Consider the following 21,906-nt stretch of genomic DNA (forward strand, 5'->3'; position numbering starts at 1 on the left):
GCCATTCATGAGCAAGCTCTGTACTGGTGGTGCCCCGATCTAGCAGCTGAATCAACTTTAGGAGACGGTCCTGGCGCTTGCTGGACTTTCTTGGGCGCCCTGATGCCGCCTTCACAACAATTGAACCACTCTCCTTGAAGTTCTTGATGATCTGATAAATGGTTGATTTAGGTGCAATCTTAATGGAATCAATATCCTTGCCTGTGAAGCCCTTTTTGTGCAAAGCAATGATGACAGCACATGTTTCCTTGCAGGTAACCATGGTTTATAGAGGAAGCACAGTGATTCCAAGTAGCACCCTCCTTTTGAAGCTTCCAGTCTCTTATTTGAACTAGAGGTCGACCGATTAATATTTTTCAACGCCGATTATTGGAGGACTAAAAAAGCCGATACCGATTAATCGGACGATTTATATTTAAAAAAATATATATAAAACATGTATTTGTAATAATGACAATTACAACAATATAGAATTAACATTTTTTAAAAACTTAATATAATACATCAATAAAATCAATTTAGCCTCAAGTAGATAATGAAACATGTTCAATTTGGTTTAAAAAATGCAAAAACAAAGTGTTGGAGAAGAACATAAAAGTGCAGTATGTGCTAACGCTTCAGTTCCTTGCTCAGCACATGAGAACATATGAAAGCTGGTGGCTCCTTTTAACATGAGTCTTCAATATTCCCAGGTAAGAAGTTGTAGTTATTATAGGACTATTTCCCTCTATACCATTTGTATTTCATTAAAAAATACCGATTTCCGATTGTTATGAAAACTTGAAATCGCCCCTAATTAATCGGCAATTACGATTAATCGGTCGACCTCTAATTTGAACTCAATTGCATGACAGTGTTCTCCAGCCTTGTCCTTGTCAACACTCACACCTGTGTTAACGAGAGAATCACTGACATGATGTCAGCTGGTCCTTTTGTGGCCAAAACGTTTGGCCACAACTGTACAACGTAGCCCAATGAAATGACCTGGCAGAATTATATTATTATTTTCATCAATCCAGTGGGTATTTGTTTCACAAACTCTACCATCACATGAGCTACAAAAAAACACTGCTAAACAACAGCCTCTTGCTACACTATGTGTGGAAAACACTGATCAAGGAGGAGCCTGATGCAACACCCATACAGTCTTCAGGGCACACACATGGCAGCTGAATGTACACAGCCAGGGGAATAGATAGGGGTGGATGTCTGCAGGCCTGGAATGTTTGCTGTCTGTTAAAGGGATGCTGCGAGATTCTGTCATTTAAGATTCTTTAATTTCTCTACTTACCCAGAGTCGGGTGAACTCGTGGATACCGTTTTTATCCAGTCATTGCGCTCACTAGTTAGCTGAAGTTTCGTGAGATAATGCTAACTTCCTTCATACTGCACACTGAGACATTCAAATAGCATCCGCAAGCCTCTGGGTAAGTAGAACAAAGGGCTTAAATGGCAATCTTTCTTCTTTTGTTTGCAACAGGCTTCTACGGCCGGCCATGGACGATGGAACAGAGGAAAGAGCTGTTCAGGAGGTAATTTAATGGTTATGTACAGCAGGCTGGCATATGGTGTTGAATAGTGCTCTATCATAATGGGATCAGTGAATGTACTGAAGTTTTCAATGTCATCAAATTAGAAATGGCTTAAATCAATGTAGTCAATATGTTCTGTGATAAACAAAACAAACCATGTCACCATGTCACGCCTGTGTTAATCACTATGTGTTGTTCCCCAGACAGCAGAAATGGGGCTTGAACACATACCTCTACGCGCCTAAAGATGACTACAAACACAGGATGTTCTGGAGAGAGATGTACTCAGTAGAAGAAGCAGGTAAAGGTTGTCTCATCATGGCCATGGATTGGACTGATTCCTGTCACATATACAGACAAATATGTAATAAACAAACAAAAGTGCACAGGTGTTGCTGCTTGTGATTGTTGCAATAGTGCTCTGCTTTGAGAAAGAAGCTTGCTCTGAAACGCGTCAGCATGAAACATTTTCGAAGGGAATTAAGTTGCCACCTTGAACCTACTCATAGCATTTGTTTTACATTCCTATGTCTGAGCACCCCTTCAGCATTTCAGGACATATTTGAAATATTAGTTACAATACAGCGATGTAATAAACAAACCATGCCTCACATATTTCACATCCCTACTGAGTGTGTGTGAGTGGGTGTCACGCTGATGTGAAATAGTATCTGAAACTAATGCATCTCTCTCTTATAGAACAACTGATGACCCTGATCAGTGCTGCGAAGGAGTATGGGACCGAGTTCATCTATGCCATCTCCCCAGGCCTAGACATCACCTTCTCTAACCAGAAAGAAGTGTCCACACTCAAGAGGAAACTGGACCAGGTAACCAACTGTTACATTTTTTTTTTTTTTAATGCATCTCTCCTTCCTCCTTGCAGACGACGCACTACAGTAACTCCTTATGTGCGTATAGAGATTTTAGGATTGGGTTAGAGGAGTACTGTCTTGCTAATAACGATAACCTTTAACCACAGTTAAGAATGCAGGCCTATAGTCTAATCTACATCCTTGATGGAATACATAGCCTCTACATCCTTGACGGTCTGCACTCACTCGTTTGCCGGAGTCTTAACATAAAATATCATTATTCATTCTCTCCATTAGGTGACTCACTTTGGCTGCAAGTCATTTGCCTTACTGTTTGACGACATCGACCACAACATGTGCCCCGCCGACAAGGAAGTGTTCAGCTCCTTCGCCCATGCCCAGGTGTCCATCACCAATGAGATCTTTCAGTACCTGGGAGAGCCTGAGACCTTCCTCTTCTGCCCCACAGGTAACAGGTAACCCTGTATGTTGTTACTGAAATTTGGTCTAGATTCAAAGTTGAAGGAAGATATAAATGTCATGTATGTTTTTCATTGTCTCCCTAAAACCAGAGTACTGTGGAACGTTCTGTTACCCCAATGTGGCCCAGTCTCCCTACCTGCACACAGTGGGAGAGAAGCTGCTGCCTGGTATTGAAGTGCTGTGGACAGGTACAGTAGATCCAAACTAGTTCATATCCAACATGTTTTGGCACTCATTAGATGGAATTAACCTAAGATAAAAACACAGTAACGGACCGTGTAACATATTTTTTAATATACATTAGAACTTGCATGACTCCTACATGGGACATAATTTTTCTAGGTCCTAAGGTGGTATCCAAAGACATTACAGTGGAGTCCATAGAGGAGGTCTCTAAGATCCTGAAGAGAGCTCCGGTAATCTGGGACAATATCCATGCCAACGACTACGACCAGAAGCGTCTGTTCCTGGGGCCGTACAAGGGGCGCTCCACAGAGCTCATCCCCCGCCTCAAGGGGGTTCTCACCAACCCCAACTGTGAGTTCGAGTCCAACTTCGTGGCCATCCACACCCTGGCCACCTGGTACAAGTCCAACATGAACGGAGTGCGCAAGGATGTCGCCATGAGTAAGTCTGACTTGATTTCTGGCACATTCGGATTCGGGTACTATGAAATTACATATAATATCATCGTCATGGGTACGTCTGACCGGGGTGGACTTCATTTATTTATTTATTCACTTACTTTATTAGATTTATTCATCAGGGAAATGATGTTCTGTGCCCGATTGAGCTAAAAATACACATTTCTTAAAGCAGGGATGTACAGCTTTGGTTGTCCTGAATCTGAGAGTGTTATTGCCAATTAATGACGACAATTGAGTGAATGTTTTGGTATTTATAGAGTAGGGTCACTCACCGTCACACAAGGTACACGAAGTGGCTGCCAAAGTCTCGTGTCTGTTTGGTTTTTAAGAATGACACAAAATATTATATCTATCCTCGAAAGAGGACAGCGTTGTGTCTATTCAGATTACATGGCTTTCAATTAAATCCAATCACGTTATTGATTACTCCAATATTGGAAGGGAAGGAGGCATTTTCACAGTATTCAAACAGGCCTGTACATTACACCTGGTAATGGTGATCTGTTTGGTTATCAGTGTGGCAGCCCCCCGCACCTCTCCAAAACCTGAATGTGTCTTTCGGGTTAAAAGCAGAAGTCAAATTTCGGTTGGATTTTGTGTGAAATGTACCAATAAAGTAATCTTAATCTTATTTATCTCCCTTCCTCTCTTCCTCCTTCTCTCTCTCCCTTCCCCCCTCTCTCTCCTTCCTCCATCCTCCTCCCTCCTCTCAGCGGATGGAGAGGACAGTACCGTGTCTATCCAGATCAAGCTGGAGAATGAGGGCAGTGATGAGGAGTTAGAGACAGACATGTTGTACAGCCCTCAGCTGGCCCTGAAACTGGCCCTCACAGAGTGGCTGGGGGAGTTTGTAGTGCCTCACCAGTACAACAGTAAGAACCGTCACCTACCTATCATCTCTCATTTATACAACTGGTGGGTCTAATCCTGAATGCTGATTGGTTAAAAGCACATTCCAGCCGGTGTCTGTTCCAAAAGTTACCACCGGCTAAATCTATGACGTTAAAATGCATATTTACTCTGTTCCCCCTGACTGCTCAATCTACTGTCTCATTAGCCCAGTCAGGCACTTTATAAACTTTATCTCCTATAAAAGCATCTTGACATTATCTCACGTTTCTTTTAGACTAACATTTTATTTTCAACAGCGGAGATTTGTATAAACCTTGCTGTCTGTCTCTGACATTTGCAACATTGTTTCAATATTCAAATTCGATCTCCAACTGTCCCATAGTAATGAACGTGTCGGGGTCGGGACTAGACAGAGGAAGGCAGCTTTTCTCAGCCAGTCGAAATCATGAATCAGCTGGCATATTTTTTTATGGATATATGCAAACTAGACTGCTAGTTTGCAGTCTTTCCTGCTTCAGTTTGAAGATATTGTGTTAGCTGTGTTGTTTACTAGCTCCTCTGAGTAACAGTGTCCTGATGTGAGAGTCCATTTTCTATGCCAGGTGAAATCGTGCCTCATTATCTTATTCTTCAGGATGTATCCAAATAAATTTCACTAGAAAACAGCTTATGCAAATGCAGCTACTGTAAATTCTGTCTGCACTGTTTGACATGACTGTAAGTTAGCTGTAGTTGGCTTGCTTTTTTTATATATACATTTTTATTAGGGGATGGATCAGCTTTAATATTGCGGATAGATTGTTGCTTTGTAGTTGGCTAGCTAGCAAGGAAGGGATAAGAACTGGCAATGGAACATTTTAGAACGAAGAATTGGGTCGCGTCCATAGATATAGAACAAAAAGACTGAACGACTGGGTCGCATTTCTGTCAACAGAGCCAATAGAACGAACGACCAGCTGGCTTGGGTAGCAACCCTAGACTTGTGTTGGGACTATATCTTGTGGAAGGATGAAATAGTATGAATAAATGCATCAAAATAATGTTTTTAATGAAAAAATGTCAATCATTATTAGAATATTTTGGTAACCCGTTGTATAAAAGTGACAATGCCCTTGAAGCCAGTGTTTGGATTATATATTGGAACGATTTTCCAGCCCTCGACTTCGTCTTGGGCCTAAACACCCGTGCCAATATATCCTCCGATCACCTGCTTCTCTGGCATTGTCACTTAAATAACGTGTGTGTGTGTTTCCTTACTTCATACTGTATCATTTGAAACAATGGTAAATGTCTCTCGAAAAATTCAGCACTGGATTTTAAACACTTATTTCACTCATGCATTAAAGCTAGCCATTCTATTTTTGTCTAGTATGTTGATATTTGTTATTAAAGCCTCTTGTATAGCATGTTGACAATGTCTCTGTTCTTGTCTCCTCTCCAGGTCGCCAGGTACCCCACAGCGGAGCTAAGAGTTCAGCTATTGACGTGTCATCACTAGGTGCCTCCTCCCTCTGCTCTGCTACTACAGTCACTACAGTGTTCCAACAGCCCATCATGACCCCCACAGGCGCCCCTGACCCCAACAACCACCCCATGGCCAAGAGACTGCAACAACAAGAGGTGGAGGAGGTAGTTACTGATTTAACTTAGATCATTTTTATATTAGATAGGGTAGAACATAATAATAATAATAGGGCAGTGCACATCCAATTTTTTTAAGTTGGTTTCCCTGGTTTGTCTCTGTTGTGCCAAGTCTCACAGTCTACATACAGTACAACAAAACAAAATATTTCATTACAACTGATCAAGAATAACACACAATTCTACATGGGCTCACCAAGATGGTGAGGCAATAACTAATTTTGTTCAGGTGGATGTTGAGAAGAAGGAGTCTGATGAAGAGCCCATGGAGATGGTTGTGGAGAAACCAGATGAGACAGACCCAGAGTCAGACCCTGTAGCGGAGGCTGCAAATGAGACCAAGAGCAGCCTGGTCCTTATAGACAAGATGGCAGAGGATCTGAAGCCCATGGACACAGACAGGGAAGTCCTGGTTCCTGAGTCCAAGTCTCCAGAGGAGGACATTGACATGGCCCCCATGCAGACAGACGAACAGCTCAAACAGGTAAGTCGTTTGTGTGTGTGTTGGAACTGGGTTCAAATACATGTTTTATTATTTGTTATTTAAATACTTATGTTCTGTGTATTTTCAAATAATACGGCCCTAATCAACTACTTCTATTGAAAGTATTTGAAAGTATTTTCAAAACAATTCCTACAAATAGGCTTAGTATTTGAAACTATTTTCAAATACATTATTTCAAATACCAGACCTGGGTTCAAATGCATGGGAGTATTTAAATATTGTATTTTTAAATACTCAAATACACAGACAAGTGTATTTCCAAATGCATTCCAATATTCAACTACTTGTATTTTCAAACAAGAAATATAGAAATACTTACTTTCAAATGTCTTTGTGTCGGGAATATATCTTAAATAGTGTTTGAACCCAGTTCTGGTGTGTGTGACGTACGTGTGTGTGTGTGTGTCTGTGACTCAGATTTTCCAAAGTGATTTGCAATTAAGTGACTTATGTTTAAACAATTACTTGTATTTGTCTTTCAGGATGTCTTTGTACCTGGTCCCAATGAGAAGGCATTGTATACGGCAGAGCCTCTCTCTCTGGAGGACCTGACCCTGCTAGCTGAGCTCTTCTACCTGCCCTATGAATACGGACCCAAAGCCCTGCACATGCTCAAGGAGTTCAACTGGCTACGGGCCAATAGCAGCACCGTCAGCGTCAACTGCGAGGGCAAGGAACCAGAGAAGGTAGGTGTAGGGGATGGAGGGATGGGTAGGGAGGAGGGAAATTATCCCTAAATTAGCCTTGTTAGTCATTAGATTTTTTTTCTGATATTCAGAGCTACAGTGCCTTGCGAAAGTATTCGGCCCCCTTGAACTTTGCGACCTTTTGCCACATTTCAGGCTTCAAACATAAAGATTTAAAACTGTATTTTTTTTGTGAAGAATCAACAACAAGTGGGACACAATCATGAAGTGGAACGACATTTATTGGATGTTTCAAACTTTTTTAACAAATCAAAAACTGAAAATTTGGGCGTGCAAAATGATTCAGCCCCTTTACTTTCAGTGCAGCAAACTCTCTCCAGAAGTTCAGTGAGGATCTCTGAATGATCCAATGTTGACCTAAATGACGAATGATGATAAATACAATCCACCTGTGTGTAATCAAGTCTCCGTATAAATGCACCTGCACTGTGATAGTCTCAGAGGTCCGTTAAAAGCGCAGAGAGCATCATGAAGAACAAGGAACACACCAGGCAGGTCCGAGATACCGTTGTGAAGAAGTTTAAAGCCGGATTTGGATACAAAAAGATTTCCCAAGCTTTAAACATCCCAAGGAGCACTGTGCAAGTGATAATATTGAAATGGAAGGAGTATCAGACCACTGCAAATCTACCAAGACCTGGCCGTCCCTCTAAACTTTCAGCTCATACAAGGAGAAGACTGATCAGAGATGCAGCCAAGAGGCCCATGATCACTCTGGATGAACTGCAGAGATCTACAGCTGAGGTGGGAGACTCTGTCCATAGGACAACAATCATTCGTATATTGCACAAATCTGGCCTTTATGGAAGAGTGGCAAGAAGAAAGCCATTTCTTAAAGATATCCATAAAAAGTGTTGTTTAAAGTTTGCCACAAGCCACCTGGGAGACACACCAAACATGTGGAAGAAGGTGCTCTGGTCAGATGAAACCAAAATTGAACTTTTTGGCAACAATGCAAAACGTTATGTTTGGCGTAAAAGCAACACAGCTGAACACACCATCCCCACTGTCAAACATGGTGGTGGCAGCATCATGGTTTGGGCCTGCTTTTCTTCATCAGGGACAGGGAAGATGGTTAAAATTGATGGGAAGATGGATGGAGCCAAATACAGGACCATTCTGGAAGAAAACCTGATGGAGTCTGCAAAAGACCTGAGACTGGGACGGAGATTTGTCTTCCAACAAGACAATGATCCAAAACATAAAGCAAAATCTACAATGGAATGGTTCAAAAATAAACATATCCAGGTGTTAGAATGGCCAAGTCAAAGTCCAGACCTGAATCCAATCGAGAATCTGTGGAAAGAACTGAAAACTGCTGTTCACAAATGCTCTCCATCCAACCTCACTGAGCTCGAGCTGTTTTGCAAGGAGGAATGGGAAAAAATGTCAGTCTCTCGATGTGCAAAACTGATAGAGACATACCCCAAGCGACTTACAGCTGTAATCGCAGCAAAAGGTGGCGCTACAAAGTATTAACTTAAGGGGGCTGAATCATTTTGCACGCCCAATTTTTCAGTTTTTGATTTGTTAAAAAAGTTTGAAACATCCAATAAATGTCGTTCCACTTCATGATTGTGTCCCACTTGTTGTTGATTCTTCACAAAAAAAATACAGTTTTAAATCTTTGTTTGAAGCCTGAAATGTGGCAAAAGGTCGCAAAGTTCAAGGGGGCCGAATACTTTCGCAAGGCACTGTATGAAATATTCAGGTGTGGTGGTGATCCCCACTGCGGTACAAAATGGTAGTTGTGTAGTACCTTTATGCAGCCATTGGGGGTGGGTCTAAAACACTGAAACTGTATCCATGCTGTGGCACACACAATGTAAAATCTCCTCACTGAGATGACCGTTTTGCCGTGTCGATACATTTATTTCTAACTAAGGCTGTGGATGAGGGGTCGCTCAAGATGGCGGCATGAGAGGTCGTAAAATTTCTAGCTGAGGAACAATTTTAGAGGTTTCTCACAAACTTGTTCATTTTAGGCTGCAGTTGCAACAAAAACAGAGTTTGGACACACCTACACATTCAAGGCTTTTTCTTTACAACTTAACAACACATGGAATCATGTAGTAACCAAAAAAGTGTTAAACAAATCAAAATATATTTGGGATTCTTCAAAGTAGCCACCCATTGCCTTGATGACAGCGTTGCACACTCTTGGCATTCTCTCAACCAGCTTCATGAGGTAGTCACCTGGAATGCATTTCAATTAACAGGTGTGCCTTGTTAATAGTTCATTTGTGGAATTTCTTTCCTTAATGCGTTTGAGTCAATCAGTTGTGTTGTGACAAGGTAGGGAGGGGAGGGGGGGGGTTTATACAGAAGACGGCCCTATTTGGTAAAAGTCCATATTATGGCAAGAACAGCTCAAATAAGCAAAGAGAAACGATGGGGAAAGACATTTCTTGTGACAAAAGAGAGACATAATATAACATCATAAAGGGAATAATGGATTGTACAAAAAAAACTGATCTAACTAATCGGGAATTACTGGAGTTATCATCACTGCAAATGCAGTTAGACTGTATCTACGAGGAAAAGGTCCGGGGAGCATTTGTAAGATCCAGACAAAAATGGATGGAAGCGAGAAATACAAAATATTTCTTTAATTTAGAAAAAAGGGCAGGCGGAATGACTTCTGATGTAAATGAATGATCAAATACTCCAAATGAAAATCCAAAAGAAATCTCTCAGCATGTTTCCCAATTTTATCAGAATCTGTATACATCAGCCCAGTCAACTTCCAATATGGATTTTTTGGGGGGTAATGTAGCAAACACCGCTAAGAAGATTTGTAATCTGTTATCTGAAACAGATTAGGAATATTGTTTGTGATACTACATTTCCCTCAGCAAGATTGTTTTGGTTGAATATCTATGGTATATACGAAGGGGGAAAGCATGGAAAATATTGTATCAGTAAAGGAAGCTTCATTTAAAATTATACATAGAATTGATGCTGTGTTTTGGAAAGATTCAATCTGAATATTGACTAATTGTGATTTCTGGGGGTGTGTATTTAAGATTCTGTTTTAAAGAGATAGGGTGCCCTAAAGAACACCACCCTGTTGTCTGCCCCCAGGTTGCGGAGTGGAAGTGCCGGGCTGAGAAGTTTGAGGAGATGTGTTGCTCGGTCATCCAGATGTTCACCAGGCTCTCTAATTCAGCCAACCGCACCATCCTCTACGACCTCTACCCCTACATCTGGGACATCAAGAGCATCACCTCCATGGTCAAGTCCTTTGTCCAGTGGCTAGGTACGCACGGACACACACACACGCTCACACATCCACACTCATATTAGGCAGGGCAAACCCGTTTTGGTGATTTCTGATATATCATCAAAATAAATCAATCGCGGCACATTTTTGGAATCATTCAGCAGTTTTTACCCGATTTAAAGTACAATGCCATTGGAAATTAATGCTGACGCTGCCTCCGGTTGACAATACATTTTCATAAATAGCCCAATGTCAAAACCATTTTAATGTGTCCAAATCAATAACTAATATGCAGAAACAGTTTATGACACTTAGAACATTTTATGTTTCTGTTTTCAATCTACACATGCATGTACAACAACAATAGTAATCAATCACCAAAAATACAGTTGTCTTGACAAGTGTCAATAAATCACTGAAATAGCGAGGAAATCATGTTGTACATGCTTTTGAAACTAACACAACAAAAAAACGGATTTTTAAAAAAAAAATTTTTACATCACTGGTTAGACAACAACCTGTAAAAGACAGTCAGTTACATTTTGGAGTGATGCATTTTGATTTGTGGGTCACCGAAACAGAAAGAGAAACACAACACTTATTTGTCAACCATTCATATTGATGTCACGTTGAAATTGATTGCGTGACGGGGGGGAGAACTAACACAGCTCAAAAAACACACACTGAATCTGGGAATAATGTGTACATCACTGGTTATAGGACAATTTGTGGAAGACATCATTTTGAAGTGTTGCATTTTGATTCAAGTGGGTCGCCAACGCGGTCAGTGTACTCAACACTTTTTTTGTAATTCACTTCCATCGATATCACGCTAAGATCAATAAAGCAGGGGGAAAATGTTTGGGCTGTAGCGCTGTTCAAACTAACACTCTTCAACGGCCACACTGAAACTTGGAATAACCTATACATGGTTGGTTAGATGAGAACTTGTAGAAGGCTTACAGTGCCTTGCGAAAGTATTCGGCCCCCTTGAACTTTGCGACCTTTTGCCACATTTCAGGCTTCAAACATAAATATATAAAACTGTATTTTTTTGTGAAGAATCAACAACAAGTGGGACACAATCATGAAGTGGAACGACATTTATTGGATATTTCAAACTTTTTTAACAAATCAAAAACTGAAAAATTGGGCGTGCAAAATTATTCAGCCCCCTTAAGTTAATACTTTGTAGCGCCACCTTTTGCTGCGATTACAGCTGTAAGTCGCTTGGGGTATGTCTCTATCAGTTTTGCACATCGAGAGACTGACATTTTTTCCCATTCCTCCTTGCAAAACAGCTCGAGCTCAGTGAGGTTGGATGGAGAGCATTTGTGAACAGCAGTTTTCAGTTCTTTCCACAGATTCTCGATTGGATTCAGGTCTGGACTTTGACTTGGCCATTCTAACACCTGGATATGTTTATTTTTGAACCATTCCATTGTAGATTTTGCTTTATGTTTTGGATCATTGTCTTGTTGGAAGACAAATCTCTGTCCCAGTCTCAGGTTTTTTGCAGACTCCATCAGGTTTTCTTCCAGAATGGTCCTGTATTTGGCTCCATCCATCTTCCCATCAATTTTAACCATCTTCCCTGTCCCTGCTGAAGAAAAGCAGGCCCAAACCATGATGCTGCCACCACCATGTTTGACAGTGGGGATGGTGTGGTCAGGGTGATGATCCTTCCATTTCAATATTATTGCTTGCACAGTGCTCCTTGGGATGTTTAAAGCTTGGGAAATATTTTTGTATCCAAATCCGGCTTTAAACTTCTTCACAACAGTATCTCGGACCTGCCTGGTGTGTTCCTTGTTCTTCATGATGCACTCTGCGCTTTTAACGGACCTCTGAGACTATCACAGTGCAGGTGCATTTATACGGAGACTTGATTACACACAGGTGGATTGTATTTATCATCATTAGTCATTTAGGTCAACATTGGATCATTCAGAGATCCTCACTGAACTTCTGGAGAGAGTTTGCTGCACTGAAAGTAAAGGGGCTGAATAATTTTGCACGCCCAATTTTTCAGTTTTTGATTTGTTAAAAAAGTTTGAAATATCCAATAAATGTCGTTCCACTTCATGATTGTGTCCCACTTGTTGTTGATTCTTCACAAAAAAATACAGTTTTATATCTTTATGTTTGAAGCCTGAAATGTGGCAAAAGGTCGCAAAGTTCAAGGGGGCCGAATACTTTCGCAAGGCACTGTATATCTATGTATTGGATGTTGATTTCGGGAGGCTACCATCATGGAAAAGGGGACAGACTTCATTTTCTGTTAGTTAATGTAAAATAATCACGACGTGGCATAGGACATCAACAGTGACAATGGTTGGCTGCTATTTATGTGATAGTCTGAATGTCAAATCCATGTATTGGTGTGTGGCCAGCGACTTTGATAGAGAGACCGCCCCGACTGTTCCGTGCCATTTCATTAACTCTGCGTTCCAAGTCCTGTGCATCCCAGCATGTTACAAAATCAACGGTACAAAACCTATGATATTGATATGCTTTAAGCAGTCAATCTTATGTCATTGTGATGACTATAAACTTTTATACTAACATCACCAATCTGAGGTAAAAAAGGATGTGTAATTCCACGTAATGTTATAGGGTGACAATGCAAGCTTTGTGTAAGGTAGTAACACAAACTGTCCACGTTAGGGAAATTAGCGCAAAATACAATAATTTGATGTAAAATACTAAGTCATTCAACATGTCAATTTAAGATGATTGTATATGTTGCCCACTCACGAACTAGTACAACAATGACATCTGTTTCTCACTTATTGAACCATTTAGAGAGTTTAAAAATACTCTAGACTAGAGTCTCCATAGTTTCCGTGCAGCAGCCTGAATGTTTGACGTCCCTACTCATACACACAGACCAACTAGGTACGTATGGTATGGACACCTGGAACGATTCAGCATGACTCCGACTCCTCAGAGCAGCAGAACAGTTAGTAAGTGTAGGACATGAAACGACTATACTGTAGGCATGAACAAATAAATGTCACGTCTTTAAGCTTCATGGTGTTAATCCAGTGAAAATGCAGCTATTCTCATGGCTAGTTTTAGATGAGCTGAAAATATACACAAAGGTGAATACCATTGAGGTAAGCATGTTTATGAGCATTACAGATATGTTTGACCATATTACACTTTCTCCATGCTAAAAATTGATAGTGCAGCTGTATGGTTTTTCATCTGCCGTCCAGTCTTAGGTAGTTTAGTCATGCACATATTAATCATCTGCACAGGTACTGTAACTATAGTGCCCACTGCCCAGTCTGCTTAACAGATGGATAAAGCATATTTGACTTGGCAACGCAATATTTCACTTCTCTTGGCTTTCACCTGTGTTCAAGGTGAGTCTAGAGCACTCTTGTTGCCAGCTTTTACGGGCTCGTATTAGGATAACTTAGGCTTAGTTTATATATCCACCAGTGCCAGACAGACATCTGCTACGTTGCTTGTCAATCGTTGTTTTGATTCTGTTTTTATTGCACTTTTTGATTTGTTCATTTTACTTTTCGACTGACTGAATGCCGCTTGCACTGCTAGCCACACCGAAATAAATTGGTCCACCACAACTAAGTGAAGTGTCCGTATCAGTGGTGATAGGTCCAGATATGGGGTACTGCTGCTTGCTGTGTGTCAAGTAACAGGCTTCTGCGTTCACTCCCACCCCTTAGCGTGCCAACGAGCTTGGAGAGCAAGGTGACTGACTGTGGAAGGCCATTCTGGTGCAAGAACAAAGATAACAATGAATGCTCTGAGGCAATGTGTTACCGTATTGAAACTTAGTTTCATAAAATGCCCTCACTAATGCAGTAACTGCAGAGGTCTGCAAGGTCAATGCAGAGCCTATTCTCAACACATGCTCTGTGTACCAGTGCTATTGCTGGCTCTAAGTGCCTGGCCTCTCCTGAATAGTTTATTCTAGCTGTATCGGAGCCAATTCTCTTTGGACTTAAAAACACTCCGTCTTACACGCACCTCAGCTACATGTAACATGTCTTGATAATGAGTCAACCAGATCCCAAATGCACCATTATACAGTTAGAACAACTTTTCTGCGAGAGGTCGTTTGCAGCCATAGAAAGCTGTTTTGATCAACCCTGAAGCACTAGCATGGCCTGTAGGTTACACAGTAACCATGTTTCATTCACAGGTTTCTGTCCAGAGCAGAAGACTCTAACCTATACAGTAAACAGCAGGCAGCAAACCCACACTGGCAGAACCACTGCTATATCATAGCTATAATGGCATTATAAACCAGTATAACATTTTAGACTGTAGAGAACCATTTTGTAGGTCTTTGTGAATAATTTAGTGGAGGTCTGTCTTTCTAAACAGCACTGGCTGTGGGCTAGCTAAACAGAACATTAAGCAACGTAAAGGCTTTCCCTCATCAGGTCAATCTATTGTTTTGTAGACAACACCTTCTCTTTTATTACTAAACCGCCCTCAAGGCCATATCAAAGAGCTGTATTCTTGTATTGTATTCATCCCCTTACTGGTCTGTAGTTGTGCAACCGGCAGTCAGTCTTACCTTCTCCTCGCTGGTGTTTGGACACATTTGCTAACGACTTTCTTCTACTGTTCTCTCCTTTCACCGTGTGCAGATGGACAAATCCTCAGTACCAGTTTCTACTGCTATTGGATCGCAATGGCCGACGTATGCTCACTGCTGGCCTTGTCACCTTTGTAAATGTTTTTTGTTTTGATTGATTTTCATATCAGATTAAGAGATTTGATTTGGGTGATGGAAGGAAAGCTGCCCTCCGGATGAAGTCACAGTCACATTTTGCGCAAGCGATCTGTAGTAGCGAGCGATAAGCGTTAACGGTTTTTATTCTTTTTTTCTCTGACAGCATTTGTTTCTCTCTAACGTATGTTTTTACCAGTAGGCCTTTTCATAGATGTGGCTTGGACAGGCACTGGGTGCACCTACACACTGGGGTTCACACCAGGCTTTCAGATTGTTAGTCTCTCTACCATCCTCTAGTTTTGGGGTGCTAACTACAGTATACACCACATTTTTCAGTCTTTAATATGCTTTGAAGGTGACTAGTCGTTCCTTCACAAAGCGACTGGCAACTTACATTGCAACATGACACGCTGAGGCAAGCAGAACAAAACTGTGAAATAACAATTTTATTAAGATTGAGATCTGTGTCTCCAGTGATTCACTCCCAAGCAGCTAAAAGCTAGCTGTGAGTTCCTCTCTGTGGGTGCATCTGTGTGATGAGTGGAGCCAGCCTCGTCAGAGGAAGTGTTCTAGTCAGGGTGAGGTTGTTACTGTATGTTATAGCAGGAGCGTTCACTCTATTGTAATGTTCTCGTGCTGCATCTGTGTCTACACATGACAGGAGACCTCACCAGATGTGGCATCGTCTATCAATCTGATCTCACTCTATATAGCACTTTTTTTTTGTAACAAAGTGCTTCACAGGCACAAAAACCAATGATGGCAATCACTCATATATTTGAAAGGTGTGACTGACAATACCATTTTCAAGGCTGCTCTTGTAAGAACGGAGCAGAGTGCCAACACCACAGTAGGTACTCCCCAGTCAAGCGAGCACTTGAGGTGCACTGAAACTGCACCCCTTTTAGTTATGTGTCTGCATGGAACTGTCCTCTCTATGTTGAGTTTTTTAAAATTCAAAGCCTCTCGCTCTTCCTGGTTTGAGTCCTTCTCCCTGGTCATGTGCTGAGGCAGGTTAGATGAGAATGTGACTTCAGATGAGGTGCTGGGATCAGTGGGGCGACGGCAGCTGAAGCTTACACAGTAGGACGAGTTCCTCCTAAACACTGATCTAAGGTCAGTTAAGCTAGTTAGAGTATGGATGACTTGGAAGTTCTCACTGCAAGTGAACCAGAATCCGACTGTTTGAGTCAGGCTTTATAACCTCAATGATTCTTCCCAGTGAGACACACAAAAGTAAGCTTTAGTTGCTCGAGCCCCAAGTCCAGCCAAACCCATTTCATACACATTTTATTATTTAAAAAAGCTTTTTATTTTCTTTAGAGTTATTGAAAAATAATGATAACCTGACCCTCCTTGAACCCCCCCCCCCCCCCCCCACCACCTATCTGCAAGTTCCGCTCTATTTCTGGGTCCCATGGTAATGCTGTGTCCATCCGCCGCTGTGTGCTCCTAACAGGGTGCCGTAGTCAGGCCACTGCACAGTTCCTTAGTGGAGACCAAGAGCCTTGGGCCTTTAGGGGCGGTCTAGCAGGAGAGTTCCAGGTATATACCAATGCACTGACTTCACAGATCATAAATGTGATGTAATGCTAGTAAAGAAAATAAGAGTTTTGTGTTGAAGAGAAAGTGGTTGTTGCGCACAGCAGACGTGAAAGGGTTTGGTCTGTCTAAGGTGGGCTTATTACTAGGTTTAAGTCTCTTTAAAGGGTGTATGCCTCAGAATCCTAATATAAATAAGTCCATGTCTTGGACAGAGTGCCTGTGAATTTGTAAAGGTATTGGTCCAACCAGCATCTGGTATGGTCTGATCAGTCTAAAAATGGAAAGGGTGAACTGACATCGTAAAAAGCTAAAGCAGTCACACTGGTTTTCTAATCTCCAAAGTGTCTCAAATTCGAATTTCTTTCAGCTGACTGCCCAAAGGAGATGCTGCTTTTCCTTGGCGCACGCGTTCTGCCTCCTCTCCCCTGAACGTGTGGCATGGCTAGTGTTGGATTTCCATGACATCTCATTTCTTTGCAGGAAACGCTCAGTGCAAAAATCCCCCCTTTGCACACGGAAGCGTATGCATCACAGCGCCAGCGAGAACGCAAGCGAGTCCGCCCGCACAAAAAACTCTGTGAGCAAACACGATTCTCCTAGACTAGAATATACTGTTGGACGATCCTCCTAGACTGTTGGAAACAGTTTTCTTCCCAACTCTGTAGTAGATGATCTTCAAAAGACTTGGTGGTTAGTCTTTAGCTGTATCTAATGTTTAATATACAGTACCAGTCAAAAGTTTGGACACCCACTCATTCCAGTTTTTTCTTCTATTTTCGACATTGTAGAGTAATAGTGAAGACATCAGCAGAATGAAGTAACACATATGGAATCGTGTAGTAACCAAAAAAGGTTAACAAAATCAAAATATTTTTGAGATTCTTCAAAGTAGCCACCCTTTCCCTTAATGACAGCTTTGCACACTCATGGCATTCTCTCAACCAGCTTCATGAGGTAGTCACCTGGAATGCATTTCAATTAACAGGTGTGGCTTGTTAAAATGTAATTTGTGGAATTTCTTTCCTTCTTAATGCGTTTGAGCCAATCAGTTGTGTTGTGACAAGGTAGGAGTGGTATACAGAAGATAGCCCTATTTGGTAAAAGACCAAGTCCATATTATGGCATGAAAAACATCTAATAAGCAAAGAGAAACCACAGTCCATCGTTACTTTAAGACATGAAGGTCAGTCAATCCGGAAAATGTCAAGAACTTTGAAAGTTTCTTCAAGTACAGTCGCAAAAAACATCAAGTGCTATGATGAAACTGACTCTCGTGAGGACCGCCACAGGAAAGGAAGACCCAGAGTTACCTCTGCTGCAGAGTATAAATTCATTAGAATAACTGCACCTCAGATTGCAGCCCAAATACAGTTGAAGTCGGAAGTTTACATACATCTTAGCCAAATACATTTAAACTCAGTTTTTCACAATTCCTGACATTTAATCCAAGTCAAATTCTCTGTCTTAGGTCAGTTAGGATCACAACTTTATTTTAAGAAGGTGAAATAATAGTAGAGTGATTTATTTCATATTTTATTTATTTCATCACATTCCCAGTGGGTCAGAAGTTTACATACACTCAATTAGATTTGGTAGCATTGCCTATACATTTTTTAACTAAGGTCAAATGTTTCGGGTAGCCTTCCACAAGGATCCCACAATAAGTTGGGTGAATTTTGGCCCATTCCTCCTGACAGAGCTGGTATAACTGAGTCAGGTTTGTAGGCCTCCTTGCTCGCACACGCTTTTTCAGTTTTGCCCACAAAATTTCTAAAGGATGGAGGTCAGGGCTTTGTGATGGCCACTCCAATACCTTGACTTTGTTGTCCTTAAGCCATTCTGCCACAACTTTGGAAGTATGCTTGGGGTCATTGTCCATTTGGAAGACCCATTTGCGGCCAAGCTTTAATTTCCTGACTGATGTCTTGAGATGTTGCTTCAATATATCCACATAATTTTCCATCCTCATGACGCCATCTATTTTGTGAAGTGCACCAGTCCCTCCTGCAGCAAAGCACCCCCACAACATGATGCTGCCACCCCCGTGCTTCACGGTTGGGATGGTATTCTTCGGCTTGTAAGCTTCTCTCTTTTTCCTCCAAACGTAACGATGGTCAATATGGCCAAACAGTTATATTTTTGTTTCATCAGACCAGAGGACATTTCTCCAAAAAGTACGATCTTTGTCCCCATGTGCAGTTGCAAACTGTAGTCTGGCTTTTTTACGGCGGTTTTGGAGGAGTGGCTTCTTCCTTGCTGAGAGGCCTTTCAGGTTATGTCGATTTAGGACTCGTTTTACTGTGGATATAGATACTTTTGTACATGTTTCCTCCAGCATCTTCACAAGGTCCTTTGCTGTTTCACACCAAAGTACATTCATCTGTAGGAGACAGAACGCGTCTCCTTCCTGAGTTGATATGACGGCTGCGTGGTCCCATGGTGTTTATACTTGCATACTACTGATTGTACAGATGAACGTGGTACCTTCAGGCATTTGGAAATTGCTCCCAAGGAGGAACCAGACATGCAGAGGTCTACAATTTTTTTTCTGAGCTCTTGGCTGATTTTTTTATTTTTTTCTCATGATGTCAAGCAAAGAGGCACTGAGTTTGAAGGTAGGCCTTGAAATACATCCACAGGTACACCTCCAATTTACTCAAATTGTCAATTATCCTATCAGAAGCCTCTAAAGCCATGACATCATTTTCTGTAATTTTCCAAGCTGTTTAAAGGCACAGTCAACTTAGTGTATGTGTTACCCACTGGAATTGCGATACAGTGAAATAATCTGTCTGTAAACAATTGTTGTAAAAATTAATTGTGTCATGCACAAAGTAGATGTTCTAACCGACTTGCCAAAACTAGTATGTTAACAAGAAATTTGTGGAGTGGTTGAAAAGAGTTTTAATGACTCCAACCTAAATGTATGTAAACTTCCGACTTCAACTGTAAATGCTTCACAGAGTTCAAGTAAGAGACATATCTCAACATCAACTGTTCAGAGGAGACTGTGTGAATCAGGCCTTCTTGGTCGAATTGCTGCAAAGAAATCACTGCTAAAGGACACCAATAAGAAGAAGAGACTTGCTTGGGCCAAGAAACACGAGCAATGGACATTAGACCGTTGGATATCTGTCCTTTGGTCTGATGAGTCCAAATTGTATTTTTTTTTTTGGTTCCAACCGCTGTGTCTTTTTAGACGGATGATCTCCGCATTTGTGGTTCCCACCATGAAGCAATGAGGCGGTGATGTTGGAGTGTTTTGCTGGTGACGATGTTGGTGATTTTATTTAGAATTCAAGTCGCGCTTAACCAGCATGGCACCCACAGCATTCTGCAGCGATACGCCATCCCATCTGGTTGCGCTAAGTGGGACTATCATTTGTTTTTCAACAGGACAATGACCCAACACACCTCCAGGCTGAGTAAGGGCTATTTGACCAAGAAGGAGAGTGATGGAGTGCTGCATCAGATGACCTGGCCTCCACAATCACCCGATCTCAACCCAATTGAGATGGTTTGGGATGAGTTGGAGTGAAGGAAAAGCAGCCAAAAAATGCTCAACATACGTGGGAACTCCTTCAAGACTGTTGGAAAAGCATTCCAGGTGAAGCTGGTTGAGCGAATCCCAAGAGTGTGCAACGCTGTCATCAAGGCAAAGGTTACTACATGATTCCATACGTGTTATTTCATAGTTTTGATGTCTTCACTATTATTCTACAATGTAGAAAAAAGTACAAATAAAGAAAAACCCTTGAATGAACTTTTGACTGGTCCTGTATGTTAGACTTAAGTAGTTTTGTAGTTTTGCTCCTGGAGTTTTATCACTGTGTCAGCGCCAGCATCATGACTTCTCTCTACAGGAGGGCCTTGCCCTGCCCAGCGACTCAAAGTGATGCCTTAGACCAGACACGGGGAATGGAGCAGCAGTATCTCCTTTAGCCAGCAGCACCTTTCTCAGACCAAGCCTTTACTCCTCCCATATACACCTGTAACTCATATTCCTCTGTCTTTTTAAAAGAAAACATTCTTTATGTGCTATGCTCTCATAAAAACAGTTGTGATGATTTGCTACTGCTGCTCACTGTCTAGCCAAAAGTGCCACAGAAGCCATTTTTAGTCATGTTACTTCCATGTCTTGGACCATTGGCTGGTTTAACCTTCCTTTGACACCCAGCCATTGTTGGTGCCACAGTGTCTTAGCAGTAGCAAAGGAGCTCTGAGACAGTGAATGCTGAGACCGTGCCTGATGTCAGTTATACTGAACCTTTCTGTTTTGATCCCTCGACAGAGATTGTTGCCAATCGACGGGGCAAATGATCTTTTCTTCCAGCCTCCTCCCGCACTGCCAACATCCAAAATCTATTCCATCAGGCCCTACTATGCTAAAGATGAGGTAAGGAGAGTTTTTATGGCACCGTTGCCCTACATCAGTAGGTGTGTCTGTCTGTGTGTGGGTATGGGTGGGTGTTATTTCCCTGTATGCAGTCAGTGATTAGCTGAACAGACTGGGTGTAGCTACACGCTATTGGTATCTGAGCTGTCCTCACTTAAACACTGCTTTGAGGTTCATCGGTAGGTAGGACTGTTTACCCATTCTTCACTGTCAGCAGTCTCCTCCATTCCTGTGTGTGTGCGCATGCACGTGTGCGTCATCCTGAGTCCTTTCTAACTGCTCGTGTGTTCCAGCATGCAGTTTATAAGATCTGCAGAGAGATGTACTCTGAAGGAGTGGAGGAACTGCCCTTCTCTGGAGAGGAGCCAGACCTCATAGGCGACAGGTAAGAACCTTTTTATTTTAGTTGTCATCTAACATTTATTTTGAAAACTATTGAAGTGGAGACAATTCACCCTAATGTGAATTGTTTCTCAAGGTTAGTAGGAGGGTTCCTGAACCTGAGTCCAGACTATGGGTTTGTCTTGGAGGACGAGGAGGGGATCTGTGGTTACGCTCTGGGCACTGTGGACGTCAAGCCCTTTGTCAAGAAGTGTAAAATGAGCTGGATCCCCTCCATGCAGGAGAAATACAACAAGCCCGACTGCCAGAAGGACCTCTCTGAGGCTGAGGTAGGAGACTGGTTTGACGGAGTCTCTTTCGCTTGACTGTTGTTATTCTAGTTCTGTGATACTTTTTTATATATATATATATATATATATATATAAGTTGTGCCATGAACATGATATCTGGTTGTTTTACCTACTTTGGTCGAATGCACAAATACCCCTTTCACACTACTGA

General features: G+C 41.7%; 1 protein-coding gene across 1 annotated transcript in view; it reads left to right on the top strand.

Moving 5' to 3' along the window:
* Window positions 1-21,906, top strand: part of LOC139382041 (protein O-GlcNAcase-like) — a 34,738-nt gene that overhangs the window by 6,766 nt on the left and 6,066 nt on the right. The window contains exons 2-16 of the mRNA XM_071125990.1: window positions 1,481-1,532; window positions 1,736-1,833; window positions 2,232-2,362; window positions 2,645-2,816; window positions 2,920-3,018; window positions 3,173-3,457; window positions 4,191-4,349; window positions 5,771-5,958; window positions 6,200-6,454; window positions 6,958-7,161; window positions 10,267-10,441; window positions 16,582-16,667; window positions 20,959-21,063; window positions 21,357-21,448; window positions 21,542-21,734. Coding sequence (XP_070982091.1) covers window positions 1,481-1,532; window positions 1,736-1,833; window positions 2,232-2,362; window positions 2,645-2,816; window positions 2,920-3,018; window positions 3,173-3,457; window positions 4,191-4,349; window positions 5,771-5,958; window positions 6,200-6,454; window positions 6,958-7,161; window positions 10,267-10,441; window positions 16,582-16,667; window positions 20,959-21,063; window positions 21,357-21,448; window positions 21,542-21,734 — 2,294 coding nt within the window. The remainder of the gene's footprint in view (window positions 1-1,480; window positions 1,533-1,735; window positions 1,834-2,231; window positions 2,363-2,644; window positions 2,817-2,919; window positions 3,019-3,172; window positions 3,458-4,190; window positions 4,350-5,770; window positions 5,959-6,199; window positions 6,455-6,957; window positions 7,162-10,266; window positions 10,442-16,581; window positions 16,668-20,958; window positions 21,064-21,356; window positions 21,449-21,541; window positions 21,735-21,906) is intronic.

This window comes from Oncorhynchus clarkii, chromosome 23 (assembly GCF_045791955.1).
Source record: "Oncorhynchus clarkii lewisi isolate Uvic-CL-2024 chromosome 23, UVic_Ocla_1.0, whole genome shotgun sequence".
Taxonomy (NCBI): domain Eukaryota; kingdom Metazoa; phylum Chordata; class Actinopteri; order Salmoniformes; family Salmonidae; genus Oncorhynchus; species Oncorhynchus clarkii.